We start from the raw sequence: 20,009 nt of genomic DNA, 5'->3' as shown, positions 1-20,009 counted from the left end.
TTGATGAAGATCAGGAACAGTGATAAGCTCAGAAGATATCCGGTATTCGTATACTGGACTGGTGGCTGAAGTGTGGTGTCTGTTCAGATACTGCACTCAATTGTTCTTAGTCAATGGAGGGGGGAACCCTTCTATACTAAGGCAATTTTATTTTTGCAGAATCCCCTTTTGAGGGAAGCTAGTTATCTCCCACATTAAAACGACCTTATGTCATATTGTTTCATGGGAAACAAATAACCAGTGATAAGCTCAGAATAGATCCTTGACACATCAATATTGATACTATCTACTTCAAACCTCTGTCCATCAACAGCTATTTTTATCAACTGACCAGAGAAAGGATTTGATAGTCAAGAGGATATTTTTAGATATTCCATAATTGAAAGGTTTGTGAAGCAAACATTTGTGAAGCAAACATTTGTGCCAGACCATATCAAAGGCCTTTAATATGTCAAAAGCTGTCGTTGTAAAGACAAAACCCTTGATTAACTGATCCTATGCAATATTACAATCAGCATGTCAGCTGTTGATCTTGCAGGACAAGATTCATATTGCTTGTCAGCAAGTAAATTGCTTTTGCTGAGTCAGTTGACAACTTGAGACTGATTGGTCAGTACTGAGATACAAAAGAGTGATCTTTCAACATTTTTGAATACTGGACAGAGTGACTAAATTTTCCAAGGAGATAGGAAGCATTTCTTGATTTAAAAATTCATGAAAATCTTTAAAAAATAAATTAATTAATTAAAAAATAAATAAATAAAATAAAAAATTAAAATTAAAAAAAAAAAAAAAAAATTGTTTTCATAAACATGTTCCAAGAAAAAAAGAAAAAAAAAAAAAAACAGACTCCTTCCCGCAAAGGTACATTTAGGACTTAATATCTCCAATGGTAAGAATAAAAATACAATACAAAATTTTTTTATATCAAAACTTCTAACATCTTATTTTAATAAATGGAAAAAGGCCTTTTTCAGCCACCTTTTATTGGGTTGCTTTCAGTGTTTCATAAAGAAATAAGGAAAATCAAGAAACCTGCTGCATGCTCATTATGTATCCACACATTTCTTGCCATTTACTAATAACTACTTCAGAATTAAGGCCTGCCTTTAGGAGTCCATTCGAATTATCCTTAACATATCTAACATCCTAGATGATAACCTCAGCCTTTTTTCATAATTTCAAAACTATTCTCATGATATTAAAGTTCTGATTTTTTTAGATGAGAGATGATGGTTTTCATTATTTGGATTAACTGAACTAATGTTCTCATCTTGAGTGTTATTTGCGCAACATTTCAGTCGATGTAACCTCCAACCATCTTCAGTTGAATATTGTCGAATTCAGGAATCTTTTTGTTCAACTCTAGAATGTTCACAGAATTTTTAATGGAGTCGTTTCAAACGAAAGCAGCACGCTTTCGCTCCATCAGTCATGATTGGGTAGAAGTCTCTAGTGCAAATTTTAGGTATCTTAAACCTATTTTTGCTTGTAGATGTAAATATTACTATTTTATGGGCACTAACCCCCTAAAAAAGTGAACTTTTCTTCTGAGTTTCAGTATTGTTTTTTAAATTGTGTGCCATTAGAAGGGTACAAATGAAAGTAAGCATTTTTTTTGTAGATAATTTTATATGAAAGAATTGTGTAAAAAAAAAAAAAAAAAAAAATTTTCTTCCTTTTTTACACAGTAAACATAATGGCAAATTTTAAACAGAGTTTTTTTTTGTTTTTTTTTAAGTGCCTTGTTGTGCTGAACATGGTCATGCTCATTTTGTCACAGTGTAAATCCATTTCTAAAGTTCTATTAATTCCTTGTGTCATACTGACCTTAAAAACATGGCAGAGGATTCAAAACATTAAATCTTCGGGAAACGGAGGAAGGGGAGAATATACAAACACGCCTTTCAAAATGATCATTGTAGCGTGATATTCAGAGTTAAAATAAACTGCAGAAAAGAAAAATTACTGATTTATTGAATAAACATAGGTACGGCCTTTGTGTATTTAATATTCATAACAAAATATTGATGTTTTTGTTTTTTTTATTTGGATTTTAAGGAAATGTGTGTGTGTGTGTATAATATAAAAAGTGATATTGTTTGTAGGTGTGTGGAATGGTCTACCAAACTACTGCCAATTTTTTGGTCTACAGACTTGAAACTTAGGAGATTCGGGTCTGTGGAACAAGTTAAATTTGGTTTTCAGCCTTTAAAAATAGCTAAGAGGCCAAAACTTGGCAGGTGTAAGTCGACTAAACACGTATCTTCTACACATGCGAAAATCCACATTTATAAATTTAACATTATTTTTGAAGTTTTGATATACATATGAACTTAGCTTAGATGGTAACATAATCCTGGAGAGCTATAAGTTTAGATTTGGATTCTAGCTGATGGCACTACAGTCATATTTTTTCTTGTTTTCAACTTTTCAATCACTACTATATAGAGAGTACCATATAATAATGAGTAGAAAATTGGCTCTATCACCACGCCCACCCTCAACAAAAGCAAAAATAAAGAAAAATCTGATGTATGTAACGGAGAGAAGGAAAAATATCGTTAATAGCCATTCTTAATATGGGGTGGGGGTATTGGAAAAACCGATTCACTTTCATGTTTTTTTTTTTAATAAAAAATAAAACTGATCAGTTTATATAATCTTTGGTGTACGATATTTTTCCTTCCCTCAATTACATCATACAGATTTTTCTTTATTTTTGCTTTTTCATTGTTAGGGTGGGCGTGGTGATTCTCAACAAGCACAAATTTTGAGTACAGATAAAATGAAATTAGTCACTTTGCTTTCATAAAAATAAATAAATAAAAAACTTTAGACTGCAAATAAGTTTTTATAATGGTTCTAACCATAAGGTGAAAAATGATAATGAACTAATTTCTAAATTTTGATTTATTTTAATATCATTCATACTAACAGGTTAATTAGATTATTCGAGATATATAAGGACACATAGAAGTGGAGTAATCAAATTAGGATCTTTTACAATTATAACAAAAATTATGGATAATTATTTTAAATATTTCAAAGCATACCGTTTGATCACTCACCCCAGAAATAAATATTAAGATGTCTGAAATAAGCATATAAAGAATGTAGCTTGTGTAAATAGATTTAAAAAAATAAATAATCTACTGATTTGATAATGATTTTAAGAATGGACAATATTTGGAAGCTTTCCGGTGAGATTTTTTTAAAAAAAGAATCTGAACTTACTGGAAGTATAAACAATCAGTGTTAAAGAATAAGAATCTAATAAAATATGAAAAAAAATATATATATTGTCCATTTTTTTTTTTCTTCAGAGTTGTTTGAATAAAAAATTATTTAAGATTTCTAATGCAAAAATTAAAAAAAAAACAAAAAAAAACTTTCGTACTATTATTCTCATCTTTTATTTTCACATTTCGGCTGATGTAACCTCCAATTTTCTTCAGGTATCTCATGTTGAACTCTGGAGTCTGCACAGAATTTCTAACTTTTTATTTAATCCATGAGGGAAGCATGCTCGTTTCATCAGCCAGGATCGAATAGAAGTCCTAATTCACCCGCACTAAAGATTGAATCATCAACCTTCAGAAGCATATCACTCACAACTGAATACCCTTTATGTAAAATTTAAAATGTTTACACCAGAAATTGGCTGAGTAATTTTGGAGAGATCGCGGAGGTCAAATTTAAAAAAAATTTTTTACCCCAATTTTTACCCCTTAACACTTATTTTTTTGTGCTCAAATCAAATTAAAAAGTTTGATTCATGTCCAAGTAACCTACATTTAAAATTTCAAGTGTTTAGACCCAAAATTGGTGGAGGAGTTTGGTAGAGTTTTCACAGGTCAAATCGTTGAACTTTGACCCCTTGACAGCCAAATTTATGTCCGAAAACTGAAAAGATTTTCCCAAATCTCAATACCCTTTATGTCAAATCTCGAATCTCTAGACCGAAAATTGACAAAGTTATTTGGTAGGGAAATATACAGACATTTTCATTTTTATAGATAATGGATAAATATTTCTTATATGACCCTGATAATACAAGTTTAGAGCATCTAGGAAGGAAAGATGGATTTCTGCATTTGTGCGGCTAAAACTCAGAAACTACAAAAGATACACTTACAAACCTTATACATTCCAAATTGATAGTGATAGGACGATTCCAATACAATCATTGATTCCGATTCTTATAAATCTCTTAATATTTAACTATAGAGTTGTTATTTTTCTTTGATAACCGTAAAAACATAAAATATGAAGATACTTTCCCAAAAGTAAAAATGAACTTGTGAGGGATGATCCATAAATTTTAATTTTACTATTAGTTTGAAATCAACAAATATTTAATTTATTACTGCCAGAAGTGGAAGAATCTACATTAAACAAAATCAGATAAAAAAAAAAAAAAAAAAAAAAAAAAAAAAAAGAAAAGATAATCAAAGGCATCAGAAAACAGGCAGAAATTTTTCTGATTCCAATACCTCCAAAAGCTATAATTTTTCAATCTTAACACTACAAATTAAATACACAAATGACTAAGCCCGTTCCACAACAGACATCCTCACTGTAATCTCTAAACGTATATACCATTCACTGGACAAAGCAGGGGAGGGCAGAGCGGTAGCTTTAGATATATCTAAGGCTTTTGACAGGGTATGGCATGAGGGTCTCCTCAGGAAAATTAGATCATACGGTATCACTGGTAGAATACTTAATTAAATCCTTCTTAGATAAGAGAAAAATCCAGGTTGTCTTTGACGGTCGTACATCTAAACAATATGATATAAATGCGGGAGTGCCTCAGGGGTCTATCCTTGGACCTCTATTGTTCCTAATATTTATTAATGACTTCCCCGACAAAACTGCCTCTGAGATGGGTTTATATGCTGATGACACTACACTCTATAACAGGCATGATAGGAAAACAAATGAACACATAACTAAAGAAATGACAAAAACACTAGAGGATGACCTCCAATCTGTAGTGGAATGGGGAAAAAATGGATGGTCACATTCAATGCTGCCAAGACTAAATTGGTTTCCTTCAATAATTACAAGAAACCTTCTCTGCCACCAATAGCAATGGCCAGTGACTCCCTATCTGAGAGTACATCTTTCAAACTGCTTGGCCTAACGTTCACAAGAAACATGAGTTGGAACAATTATATTGAAAACATTGCCAGGGCCGCTGCGAAGGTAGGCTCTCTCTACCGTGCTAGAAAACTACTGACACCTGAAAGTATCCTGTACCTCTATAAAGCCACCATTCAGCCATGTATGGAGTATTGCTGTCACATTTGGGCTGGTGCATCTGTTGCTAGTTTCTCGCTCCTAGACAAGGTTCAAAAGAGAGTCGCGAATCTGATAGGCCCTGAACTGGCATCTAAGCTTCAGCCTCTGTCCCATCGACGAAACGTTGCATTCCTCTGCCTGTTCTACAAGTATTTTAAAGGTGAATGCTCTGACGAACTGCAGACACTTGTGCCCCCCCCACGACGTAAACACCCTCGACAAACCCGACAGGCAGCTAAATCCCACCCCCACGCAGTAGAGATCCTTAGATGTAAAAGATCTTTTTACTCCAGTAGTTTCTTCCCCAGAACCGCTAGACTCTGGAATTCCATTCCAGGTCCCTGCTTCCCCAACTGTACTCACATGCAGAAGTTCAAGTGTAACGCGAACCGACATCTTGCTTCCCAAATCCCAACATAGTGCCCCAGTAGTTGCTGCCCCTGATAGTAGCCCCCTACACCAAATTGGCAATGTGCCTTGTTTGGGGTGAAAATGTAATAAAAAAAATAAAAATAAAAAAATATTATTCTTACTAAAGAGTCACTGCTTATCAAGGTTCAAAAGACATTTGAGGATAAAGGTTAATGTAAGGATTGGTAACAATTGTTGAAATGGGACAGAACTTAAGTGGCTGGCTTAAAAATTTGTTAACAGTGGACTTGAATACAACCGTGTTGTAATCAGCTAGGAAGCAATCCCATGATATTGTTTAGTTCTTGAAAAGAAGCTTTGTTCAAGGTAATATTTAGTTTTAAGTAAATGGAAGAATGGAAAATTAGTTACCATGGTTGTAGCTGGACAAGTATGTATGTGAATGTTTTACAGGGGGGGGGGGCAGTTTGGAGCTCAGTTGAGCACATACTATAAAACAATAGAGAAAGACTAGCAACCCCTCTCACATGAAAAAAAAAAAAAAAAAAGCACCATACAAAAGAGAAAACATCCTTCACTAGATTTTAAACAGAATGATCCAATAATTTTCCTAGAGACCTTAGTAACAGATTTGATGTAAATATTCAATTTTAGGTTTGGAGCTAGAAGCTTATCAAAGTAGGAGGCTTCCTCAAGGAGAGAGACATTCAATTGGGGTAAAATGTGGATCTGTGCCTTAGTAGTGAAAGGAGAGGTTTGGTTTTAGATTAAAAGCAATCAACCACTTCCCCTCCCCCCATGTACTATGTATTCTCGGTTAGAAGAGAGAAACAGAAAGATAATGATCATTAATGCTCTTTAAAGTGTTGCCATAGATAGTTTGTCATCTGTATGAATGATTTTCAAATATTATTTGGGAAATCATTGATGAAGATCAGAAAGAAGATTGAATGGATCCTTGAGGCATACAAGTATGGATACTATATGCTTCAAACTTCTATTCATCAACAACTACTTTTATGAACCAATCAGAAAGGTTTCAATTCTTGAGATTTTCAGATATTCCATATCTTGTTAGCTTGTGAAGCAAACCTTTCTGCCAAAGACCTTTGATATGTCAAAAGCTCTTACTCTAAAAACAAAGCATCTGTCAACAGATTCACTGATCCTGTGCGATATTACAGTCAGCACATCAGTTGTTGATCTTGCAGGACGAAATCCATAATGTGTGGAGACAGACTTTGTATTTCTCACTACTGAGCACAAATAAGTTTAGCATTAGCCACCGACCATAAAAACACTTTGGATCAGTACAGATTTCAAAACGGTTCTAAAAAAAGCCATATTTTAAAAACCAAATCACTTTAAGCTGTCATAGTCCGCTATTTTGCTGGGAAATAAATATTTTTTACACTGATCAATAAATGATAATCCATATATAACATATATAATATATACATTATTTTAAGAGTTTTAAGCAAGAACCTGAACATTATGAAGAACAGAGATACTTTTTAAAAGTTTTCTACCGAGGAATTTTGTCAAAAAATTTAGAAACCAATTGTCATATTAGCACTGTTACTTTGTGTAAAATCTTCATTTTTCATTCTTCTATTTCAGCATGCATACCTATGATTCTAGATGCATAAAGCCTTATTAACTGGTTATTATTCTTCTGTGTTCCGAATCATTACAATTCATTCATCTAAGAAACGATGGTTTTCATCATGTTACATCATATTACGGCCGCATATAGTGATGTTAACATATGTTAAAGTGTCAGCAAACTTCTCGCATTTTATTAGATTGTCTATCGATTGTTGGAAACATGATACACCGTTTGTAATGCCAACTGAAATACGGCAGAATTGAAATAGATTTCCACAGGCTTCGAAAGCTGTGAATTTTTTTCTCTTCTTGTATTGGTATTTGATGATACACATTCTGCAAGTCAAGGGTAGTAAAAACGGAATAGAAAGCGATTTTTTGGATTAATTCATTAATTCTTGGTATGTGAACCGGTTGATGGTCTAACTATAGTCAATAACAAGATGCTTCTTGTGTCGATCATTAGAACCCTTGCTCTCCAGGGAGAGCAAGAAGGTTCAATAGCACCATTTTTTAAGTCACAAATTGTATACTGCTGATAGATTGTTGAATGTCTTCAGGATTTTGTAGCAATAGGCTTGCAACCAGGTGATAAATGAATAGTGGTGGAGAAACAAGACAGGACACCACACATACAGAGAAGGGATCTTTGTGTCCCCCAAAGAGTATTTCTACCTTTGAGTGTAGTTTGAGAAAGTTATGGCCAAGTAAGACGTCTGAGCAAAGAGAAAAGACTGAAAGCTTGAAACACGGGTAGGTAAACCGTTTATATGCTAATGTTGCATAGTAGTGATCTAATGTACTGCTTGATAAGGCTGTGGATGCCATTGATATCTTCCTGCGAGAGTTTGTGTCAGCCAGTTGTACTTATGTTTCTTTCTGAGCTACCTGTATCCACCAGAGCCTCCAGGATTATTCTATTCATTAAATCAGGTGATGCAGTGGTCACAACAGATGCGATTGAGGATTCACAAGCAGAAGTCACCTTCTTAGGGTAACGATTTGATCGGCAGACTAACTGAAACATCCCCTCTTGCCGCAGCTTCTACAGACCATATTACCAGCAGGGCATTTAATTCGTGGATGTCATTGCTTACCACAGAAGAAACATTTTTTGAAATACAAGAAACCTCACAAATCACTGATGGTTCGGCGGTGGCACCACATGGTGTGAGGTTGATATAAGATTCGGCTTGTTTCTGGGCTATTTCTAGAGAACAAGCTAAGTCAGAAGCGTTTTTCAAATTGAGTATCACTTCTAAGAGTCATTGTCGAATTGTACAAAAGCAAATGCCTGTTATGAGGGCATCACGCACTGCTTGGTGACGATGTTCTTTGGCTGTTACTGCCTCCAAGCAACAATATACAGCAAGTGAATCTAGTTTCTACAAAAAAAATCATCAATCATTTCACCAGACTCTTGCTTAGAGCTTGCCAAAAGATGTTTAGATTGAACAATGCTTAAGGACTTTACGAAAAGAGACTGAAGTTTAGCAATGGCGGATTCATGAGTCCTAATTTGCTATTAATTTGTGCATTAGATGGGAGATGTAGTTGGTAAGAAAGTCTAGTTTTCTAGTTGGTGGACAGTCGATTGACCTCGGGAAGTTGCTGAATGTAAACAGCCAATGTGTCGAATGGTCTGCGGAATCAGGCACTGAAGGGTTCCCATAGAAACGCTGTGGCTTCAGAAATTTGCCCATTTTGGATTAGATTCTAGATTAATAAATTATTACACCAATTAAGAGACAAAATCCTTATTGTTGATAGGGTACAAGACAAACAAATCCATTCTTTTTTTGTTATGTCTAAGAGAACCCTTAATCATGAGCGCTTTTGAACATATTAAAAAGATTATGTACCCCAGCTGATAAGTAAATCAGTGTTTTTACTCTTTATATATTAAAATTCTAATTATAAGTTGTTTCATCTTTTCATAGAAATTTTTAAAGTACCCTATCTGAAAAATGTTCCCATTTCAACAAATTTGACTGTTTCATTGACAATATCAGCCATAATGGTCATTGCATCAGTTGCAGCTACTCTGTTATCAGAATATATACTTATCACACATAAAGTTGTGCTTTTTGTCAAACTGACATTGATACTAAAAGTCTGCTTTTTCTATTTAAAATTATTCAAATGAACTTAATATACTCAGTCATGGATATGCAAGTGACTTCATAATGGTTAACTAATTTGCATATTCCTTTGAAAAACAAACTTTATTTTTATGGTTTCTTATTGGATGATTGGCTTCATTTAAGTATTATACTCAGTTCTATTTATGCATATTTTTTACATTGTGCATAATTGCATAGTAGATGAAAAAGTTCAAGCACACACACACTAATATATATATATATATATATATATAACCTGGGTGTGAGGAATAGTGTCTATAAAACTCCTCTCTCAATCTTTGGTTTCCAGGCTTGAAACTAAATATATAGGAGATTTGGACCTGTGGAGCAAATTCTATTTGGTTTTTAACCAGTAAAAATAGTTGCTAAGGGATCAAATTTTATTTTTTTCAAATTGGCAGAAGTAAATCGACTAAGCTTGTTACTTCTGCACAAATATAAATAAAAATTTAAAGTTGCTTAACATTTTTTTACATTTTCTTATCCATCTGTCAATACATCAAACAGTAAGGACTAAGGCTGGAGTGCTAAATGTTTTGGTTTTGATTCTAGCTGATGGCATCGAAGTCATTAATTTTTAACATTTGAAATCATTATTATATATTGGGTACAATATGATAGAGAATTGGCTCTCTAATAAATACAAAATCTATATAAATTAAAATATTTTAATGACTGGGCCACACTGGAAAGGGGATCACTACTATATATTGGGTACAACATAATAATCAATAAAGGATTAGTTCTATAATATGAAATTTGTATAAATTACAATGTAATATTTAAGGATATTTTACAACTGAGCAATGCTGGACAGCTTGCTAGCATAATATGTAACTAAATTCATTAAATAAATTGACAATCAAAAAGTTGATGTATTTTCTAGTTCCTTTATAAAATAGTGTCTCCTTCAAAAATTAGTTGAAGTTCAAATACTCGACTTTTGAATTTTAATTCTAATCAAAAATAATTTTCTAGCCATCAATTAAAATATTCTATTTTTTTAAACCAAGGGTCTCAGTTTTCAAATGGGGGTGGAGGACAATATTGCCGACGTTTTAGAGCTACAAAGGCCAAAATTAATTTTTAAAAATGAAATAACTTGGATATTTTATATTGTTTTGCTCATTAGCTTTGATTTTTAGTGAAACTGGTTCTCTAAAACCTAATTCTTTTAATCATTTTATGAATAAAAAGAAAAACCAGACTATTTTCACACATCCAATTTTTTTTTTTTTTTTAATTTTTCATGAATATTTTTACGTTTTCCATAAGAACTCCCTGGGCCAGATTAAGACTTTAGCAGGCTGGATTTGGTCAGTGTTAAAAAATTTTTTTTTCAAATGAGGAAATTGGTTTCATTTTATCCTTTTAGAGCATTTTATACTGAATATTAAATATAAACCCAAGGTAAAAGTAGCAAGCCCACTCCCTAAAATTTTTTCTTTAACTATATAATTATAAATCAAAGTGGCAAGCCCTTTTCCTCCAACAAAAACACTCTTTAAATCAGATAGTCGGCTAAGAAATTTAAAAAAAAAAAAAAAAAAAAAAAAAAAAAAAAAAAGCAGCCCCTAAACCCTCCCAAAACGAACGGGATTTATCTCCCTTAGAAAAAAGGTCAACTACCCTGAGAGGGGATTATTTTATGCTAAATTTTATTAAATTTTCAAACCATTTTCTTTTTTCCACCAAGTTTTTCATGATGTTCACACGTAATCGCTTAAAAAAAAAAAAAAAAAGAAAGAAAAAAGTAGAATTTGATATAGGAGAGAAGGTGTTAGTTTAGAATACATAAAAATATTTTTTTACAGAATGACCCTGAAATTTTCACTATGAAATATTATGTAGTTGTAAATAATATAAATTCTCAAACTTCAACACTGTCCCACATACATGTTGAGGTTTCAAAACCCTTTGAAATATGATCTGGTATTCTGCAAGGATGTGTTCTTTTGCAAACACTTAAATTATGTCATTGACTGAGTAACTCCAAATACCTTAAGAGTTTTGTGGTGTCAATGCTGATCTCAACTTTGTTGTGAAGGACTTAAATTATGCAGATGATATTGCATAACTTGAATTATTTGATGATGTCCAGTTTGGTATTAATGAAGCTCCAGCACGTCATATCCGAGATAACAGATGAAAACAGATAAATCACTCATCCTCAATGACAATGTTGTTCAAGTTGAGTTTCAAATACCTAGGTATGATCATCACAGCTACAGGTGGAGCTAACATTAAAACGCAAATTGTATGTCATGCCTTCTACCAACAATTTCCAGATCCAAGATAAGGCACGACACTAAAGTAAGGATCTACCAAACACTGGTGCGAACAATCTTTTATGGCAGCAAATCTTGACCAATACAAATGGAAGACATTAGGTGATTAAAAACTTTTGATCACCATTGCCTCCATATCAGATATCAGCACTTTTTAAACACAGTATGCTTCTGCTGCAAAATCAACCCCCTCCAATAAATCAACTTTATGAGATGCCCATGTTGTCCAGGTAATGTCGTTTGCAATCAACCAGGAGTTCATCTACGAAGCAATTGCTCCAACTTCCTTAAAAGATTTGAAAAAGGTGATATAATGGACAAAGAAAAACCTGGCTGATGACAGTTAAAAAACTGGTCTGGAATCAAACTTTGTCTCCCAAATCTATAAAGTGCAACATATAAATCAAATCATTGACTTAAAATTGCCACACTTAGTTGGCCTTCGTGGGACACAGTGGCAAAGATGAATGGAGTTATTACACTGAATGAATACTGTTTCAAGTATAAATAATATAAATCAAAATCACTATCGATTAAAGTTTCTATATTTTATTGACTAAATTTATTGAAATAAAAAAATGAAAAAAAAAAAAAAAGTAAAATGCATCAAAGATGTAGTCCCATTTCAATGCTCATTAATGTAAAGTTATTTGATATTCAAAATCCAGCATTAACATTTTCAAAATTTATCAATAATTATTCATGTTAAGCCTTTATTATTATTTTTTTTTTTTTTTAGAAATCTTGCAATAGAAACAGAATAATGTAAAATATTTAGGGAATCTTGTATTCATTTTAAGACAGGTTTATTATTAGATTTCGGTTGCTTATACAGAAGCTTGAACCAAGCTACACTAATTCTAAACAGGTTGAATCTAGTTCTTCCAGACGAGGAAGTTTTGTAAGAAACATTAGAATTCAACTAAGCTCTCTAACTTCATGTTTTATTGGATAGATGATATTTTTTATGTATTACATAATATTTATGTGCATTTATTGCAGATTACTTAGAAACCATTAATTTCTGGTGATTTTTCAGTGATATTCTAAATCCTTGCATAAAAATACACTTACATGGCAAATTTCATTGCTTAATCTTGTTTTAACAAAGATAAAATTTTTACTGTAAAAGTATAAAAAATGTGACAAAACATGGCTTTATCAAGAGAAAATATTCAACCATGCAAGACACAAAAATAGTCATAACTCCCTTAGTTTTTAGTCAGATTTTTAAATTCGTACTTTGATTATCAAGCTATGTATCATTAAAATATATTTTAAGTAATTTCAATTTTTTCATGTGTATTGCTACTATTTTCCTTAACAGTGAAGATAAATTATATTCCCAAATAGATCAAATGTGCTTCAATTCATTTTTGTTATCCTGACACTATTATCTTCATATAAATGTCTATCGGTGAGTGAGGAAGGGTATTCATCTGACTAGTTACCAAATCATCAATTTGAAAGGGGTCAATTTAATAAGTAAAACATACAGATTTAATCATATTTGAAACTTAATAATAAGCATTGAAAGTAATTCACATTTTAGAATCACTTCAAATAGACGAAATCAGCACACAGTGAAAATTAGAACCAGTTTCAAAGTTTAACGTTTTAGCTTTTTAGGTTTTGATTGTTCTTAAAAAAAATGATCGAAAGAATTTCAGATTGAAAACGAGAATGTTGGATATTCACTGGGACAATGTATATTACACAACGTTGCAACTTTTAAAAGAAAAAAAAATGAAGTTCTGTACTTATGTAACAATATATAAGAAATACCCTCTTTCCCAGTTTGATATGCTAGAGATTATGGTGTTATACGGAATTTTAACCAATTGTTCCAAGGGAAGTAACTATTTTACTAAAGTAGTTTAAAAAAAAAAAAAATTTTTCTTACATTTACTCGAACGTTCTAAGAAAAATTAAACTATTAACGCATTTTACTTTTTGTAAATATTATAAATCTGTTCTGAAAAAATTTTCTTACAATACTTAGTAAAAATAGAGTTACCTCCCATAGAAAAATAGATTAAAATTCCGAATAACCGATGGTAGATATATAAAAAAAAAAAAATCAAGCAGTTGTTAAAGCTATTAGATGGAATCGTAACTTATGTGTACACGAATTATAAATACGAAAATATAATTATCAATTGACAATTATATCTTGGTAGTTTTATTTTATATATAAATTGAATTTAAAAAAAAAAGTATTTCCTCACTCTGAATCTATTGAAACCTTTGGTGTTACAAAGACGTTTATTGCTGATCCATTTTTTTTTTATCATGCAAGAGTTTACATTTTTAACGAGTTAAAGTTTCAGTGATAAGAATCTAGACAAGGTGGATTCAAGAAAAGTTTAAAACTTTACTTAACAGCTGATAAAAAAGAAACTGTAAATTATGTTAATTTATCAACTTATTGAGGAAAACGTAAAATATTGTTTATATGAAGCAGATTAGTTGCTATGTTAACAAGCCATTCATAATCAGCTTCGACATGAACGAGAAGAAATATTTCTAAAATATTTTTATCTAAACACAAATGTCCGATTGTTCAGAATGAAAATAACAGATGGGAAGTATTAAATGTCATTTTCTTTTAAACATGCCAACATTAAAAGACTGTAAAATGATGAACCATTTGTTTATGAATTCGCAGACCTACGTAGATTGGAGCAAGAAGACACTATGGACACAGGAAAATAAACGTTTTTATTCCATATTTTGGATTTTGCATAAATGAAAATCTCAAAAGTTGTATTTGTTAAAGAAATAGGAAATTTTCTAAAATTTATGTCGTGTTTTTATTACTTAGTCTAGAGAATTTTTGGAGAAAAAAAATTAAAAACAATACACAAAAGATACCGTAAAAAATTTAACTTGAAAATCTTGTTTAAAGATGGGTCCATATGCTTTTTTTTAATGATTAAAAAATAAAAGACAAAAATAAACTTGTAGATTTTAATAAAATTCATAATTTCGTTTTAATATATGAATTTTAATTTAATTTTTCTACGCTTTTGCCTCTCTCATCTAGGATTGTAATCATTCATTTTACAATAAATATTAACACAAATGTTCACATTGATAAAATTATGACCAATTTTCATGTCTGCACATTTCTCGCTTTTACGTGACTTGCACATTTACTATTAATTCCTAATGAGAAATGCATAGCTTAAAGTAGAAGACAAATCTCTTCAAATCCTATTTAAAGAATTAAACCCACCAGTGTTAAAATGAGCTAAGAAAATTAAAAAAAATTACTGTCTTCTAACATCAGTAATTTTAATATTTTCTTATTGAGAAAAATACCCCAAAATGCCTTTTAGAAATTTGAAAGCATTTAAACTTGTCGAAAAGAAAGTCATTAAAAGGTTGTATTTAAAAGGTTGTATAAAGCTAAATAAATCCTTATGTATTGAAAAAAAAAAAAAAAATGAAAGTTTTTAAGTTTTTCTTGTTACTTTATTTGAAACGGTGATTTTTCACCTGTGTAGTTTTATGGACAAGCAGTGAAGAAGCACCCCAAAAAAAATAAAACTCCCGAATAACGCCGGAATAAATAAAAAGTTAATTTATATATAGTTAAATGGCTAAATTCTCAAGAACAATTAACGATCGATTACGCCTTTTTCACAGGTTTAAGATTAAGAAAAAAATATCAAGTTTTTCAGGGCCTAAATTGCATTTATTTCCCAACGAAAATCTCGACAGTCCATAAAAAAATGCTTAATTCGTTTCTGTTTCATTTTTGGTTTCAATTTCTCAAGTTAAAGAATTTCAAATAAAAACAATTATTCAAAAACGAAACTATGCATCTGAGGAAACTAACGCTACAAAAAATGACCTATTATTGAAATAGGAACAAAAACCCCAAATAAAAAAAAAAAGGAACATATTTTGGGGGTGTTTCTTGATAGGAATTCTAAAAACAAAAAAAAAATAACTCTTACGAATTATTTTCAAGTAAAAGATGTTTTTAAAATGGCGGTTTAAAAGATCACTGAAATATTTCCCATTTTTTAAACAAACAAGCATTTCAATATTATCCATATCTAAAATTAAATAAAACACGTATATCGTGTTTTCCTCGCGACTACGTGACACAAATATTTTATTTATTTACTAAAATAAAAAAAAAGCAAAACTAAAATTAGAAAAAATGTGTTTAAAACTATGTATGTAGGTTTCTTTTATAAATAATTGTGAATATTTGGGGGAGAGGTAGTTCCTATTTACAATGCCTCCCCACGGGACAGAGACACCAGGAGGGTCGTTTTTTTAATGTGGAGAAAAGGAACAAAAATAAAAATTGTCTCAGTCGTGAAGGATTTCTCATCCACTGACAGAACAAGAAATTGAAGTGTGGATCTGAAGAACAGATACTACACTTTGATCTTGACCCGAAAGCCAAGATATATTGGGGGGGGGTATTCTTGAATTATACTAAAACTACAGAATATCTTGGAGGAAAACATTCTAGATTAAAATTTAATATATTATGTAAATTTCGGTCAATCTTATTTTATATTTAGGTACTTATGCAGATAAGTTACCGTGCTGAAATAACATTTAGAAACCCATTCTTAACATGGGGATGGTGTTTTGTAACTATCATGTACTTTCAACTAACAATTTAATAAACAAAAGACAACGTAAAGCTAGAAAATACGGTAAATTTATACAAACACCGTGACAGCGAATTAACCCTAACCCTAAACCTAACCCTGTCACGGTGTTTGTATAATAATACCGAAAATACTATTAAAAATAGCACCTTTGCAATAATTACCAATATTTATGTAAAAAAGTAACTTTAAAAATGCTAATATCGTTTTTTACAAACCAACTCTTTAATTTTCCCATATGAACTGATTTTAAGGTATAAAATTTTCACTTTACATATATTAAACGAAATAAACTGGTATTTATTTGCAAAATGTGACACAAGATCTTTTTTTTAACGTGGGGAGAAAACCAGCTCCCCCAAAAGTGTCACTCTGAAAGTAATCAAAAATAAAAATTACCTTAGTATAGAAGGGTTTCTCTTAAATTGACTAAACCGGCGTTGTCCGGACGTCTTTACTATTTTTTATCGTTATTTTTAATAGGATTTTAAAAGTTAAATATTAAGTTTAACTTTTAAAATTCTATTATTAGGGAACAAATACTGTAATAATTACGGTATTTGTTGCTTAAATTATTAATTGGACCAAATTGTTACCGACTGTGTTATGGTAATATTGAATTTATTTGACAGCTTTCAAAACTTTCAAGCTGTTCATTATTACGAGGGTAAAAATTTTAAACTTGATTTCAAACTTCTTAGCAAATCCTTAAAACCAATTTTATTCGACAGTTTAAATGCTTCCAAATTCCCTTTCAAATTTCGAAAGTTTTAAGTTCATTTGTTTTCCAACTAATTAGATTAGACTTTTTCAATTTTCAGATTAAAATAACTTGTTTACGAACTAACCGAAATGCATTCTGATGGATTTAATTTCATAATTACTTTAACATTTTATAATTTATATTTTACGCTATTGCATGTTTGATTTCCATTAATATTCGATTAATAGCAAAAAAAAAAAAAAAAAATGTCACGTAGAGACGTTTAAGCACACTCAGAAAAGTAAGTTTTAATATTTGTTGTTAATTTTTAATACAGATTAAAAAGATTAAAAGATAGCTTAAATATTTTTTCGATGCTTGTGCACTTTTGCCACCGCGCTTTTTCTTTTTTTTTCCCCCCAGGTTAAATTCAAACTTCACTATATCCCTTTTTTAATTATTAAATCGTTAGGTGGAAGCAAAGAATAGTTATGAAACAGTACCCTCCCCATGTTAAGAATGGCTTTCAAAATAACATTTTAGCACGGTGGCAAAAGTGCACAAGTACCAATTTTTCTTTTCAACGATTCTAACCTAACCTGTTCGAATATTATATTTGATAAATTCATATGATCACCTAAATTTTATTTTTAATAATCAAACTAGATTTCTAGAAAATATCTAAACTTGAACATAAGTTTATTTTTCTTTTGGTGATTATGCAGAAAAATACTGTGCTATTTTTTTAATAGTATTTTAAAGTTAAATTCAATTTTTACAGTAGCTTTTAATTGTTAGGTGAAAGTACAGAATAGTTACAAAACACCCTTCCCATATTAAGAACGGGTTTCTAAATAATGTTATTTCAGCAGTCAGCACAAGTACTAGTAGTACCTTCAATGCATAAGTAAACCATTTGATAAATTTACGTAAATTTTGGAATGTGAGGTTCAGGTTCACGTACATTAAAGATTTTTCTGTAGTTTTTTTTCAATTAGTTTTTAGTTTTCAAAATAAGAAACATTTAAAAATAAAATACCTGTTTAGAGTTGAGATTCGTTCACCACATTAAGACCCCCTCCCCAGCTATTTTCGTTTCGTGAATGTAACCTTTGCATTAATATATATATATATATATATATATATATATATATATATATATATATAAGATACTCTTCCATTAACAAACGAAATATAAATGGCAAAAAAAAAAAAAGGAGTTCTATTTACGTTTAAAATAATATAGCATATGAATTATGAACATACACCCATTTAAAATTTGCTTAAAAATTTTAAAAAAATATATATTTTTTATATTAATATTAAAAGTGTCAAGATTTTGAAAATTAAATGTCAAGGAAGACAAGACAACCGTATGAGACAAAAATGAAAAAAGGTATTTTTGCAGTTTACGCACCGTCGCAGTCGCACCGTGCTGAAACTGTTATTTAGAAACCCATTCTTAACATGAGGAAGTGGGGGCTTTATTCTATATTTTCGGTGCTTATTCAGATTGGCATTTATGGCAGCAATAAAAGTAAATAAAATGTAGAGAAATCTGTACGATGTACGTACTTGTTACAAAATGAAGATGTTATATTCCAAAAATCACATAAACCGATCAAGTATTTTATTTAAACTAAAATCAAAATTTACGATTTTACTACTAACTGCATTGAACGTAAGGTAGAGTTTTCACTCCGATACTCGGAATTGAGTTGTACCAAGACCGTCTTAAAGGCCACGGTTGTACCCCCAGTTTTTTTCTATTTTATTGGATTTAATTATGTCTGACGAAAACACTACGATTCGCTAAGTCGTAAAATTTGATTTACTTAATAAAAAAAAAATAAAAATAAAAAACACTTGATCAAATTACGTGATTTTGGGAACATCTTCCTTTCGTGACTGGTAGGTACATCGTACAGGCCTTGCTGTATTTTCTATACTTTTAATCGCCGCCATAAGTGCCAATCTGAATAATCACCGTACTTTCACCTAATAGTTAATAAATAAGATACCATACAAATTGAATTTAACTTGAAAATCATATCTAAAAAAAAAAATAAATAAATAAAATAGTACGGTCGGTAAACAGCAGAAGTATCTCCCCCCCCCCCAAAAAAAAACAGGCGACAACTTACCTTCAAGTCATTTTGTAGGCATTCCAACACTTCAAAATTATTATCATAAGTATTCTTACTACAAAATATTTTGACTTCTTTTTCACATTCAGGTGATTCCGAAATCTTAGGCATTGAAATCCGTTTCCTAGCGTTGCCATGTGTTTGAGGAGCTCGTGCTTTTAGTAATTCACCGTTTTGACGATCTACTCTTCGGAATTTTTGACTATCAATTTGTCTTTGAACAGGATCGTATCGCCGAACCTCTTTGTCCATTCTTTCAATATTTTTACCTTGGGAACGTATAACAGGAAATATAAGTAAAATTAAAATTACGATGAAATGTACACGTCCGGGAACCGCCATATTGTTCGTGGACTACTTCGTTGCTTTGTTGTGTATCAATACACAGTTATTTATGAAAACAGACCCGACCGCATCACCGCTTCACGTTGACATTTTACTGAACAATTATATAGTTCCATACGTTATTTTATTTACTTATTTATTCATTTATTTATTCTGATATTAAGTGAACTTAATTTTATCTCATAATAAAGGGAATTTTAAATAAATTGCATGTGTGATTATTTGATTTAATAATTTTAAACTTGAACGTTTTTGTTTACAGTGAAGGAAGGATCGTTTCGAAAAAAAAAAAAGGAAATATAACATCGTCTTTATTTACTATGGACATTTCCGTAACAATCTAAAAAAAAAAAAACTTAATCCGTCTATTTCCCATTTTCCTTCTTTATTTTATTAATTTTAAATATAAGTAGACTATTACATATTTATTTATTTGTTTTTAATTTGCACGCATA

At 31.0% G+C, this 20,009-nt stretch overlaps 1 protein-coding gene across 2 annotated transcripts in view; it reads right to left on the bottom strand.

Moving 5' to 3' along the window:
- Nucleotides 1–19,735, bottom strand: part of LOC145277765 (Golgi apparatus protein 1-like) — a 173,553-nt gene extending 153,818 nt beyond the window's left edge. For both annotated transcript variants that reach the window (XM_080129516.1, XM_080129507.1), the window contains exon 1: nt 19,207–19,735. In XM_080129516.1, the coding sequence (XP_079985642.1) occupies nt 19,207–19,551 (345 nt within the window). In that variant the 5' untranslated portion in view covers nt 19,552–19,735. The remainder of the gene's footprint in view (nt 1–19,206) is intronic.
- Between the last annotated feature and the right edge of the window lie 274 nt (nt 19,736–20,009).

The sequence above is a fragment of the Euprymna scolopes genome, chromosome 1 (assembly GCF_053919585.1).
Source record: "Euprymna scolopes isolate OS-2025 chromosome 1, ASM5391958v1, whole genome shotgun sequence".
Classification (NCBI taxonomy): Eukaryota; Metazoa; Mollusca; class Cephalopoda; order Sepiida; family Sepiolidae; genus Euprymna; species Euprymna scolopes.
Note: the sequence above shows the minus strand (reverse complement) of the source record. Positions and strands in the feature narration are given on the sequence as shown.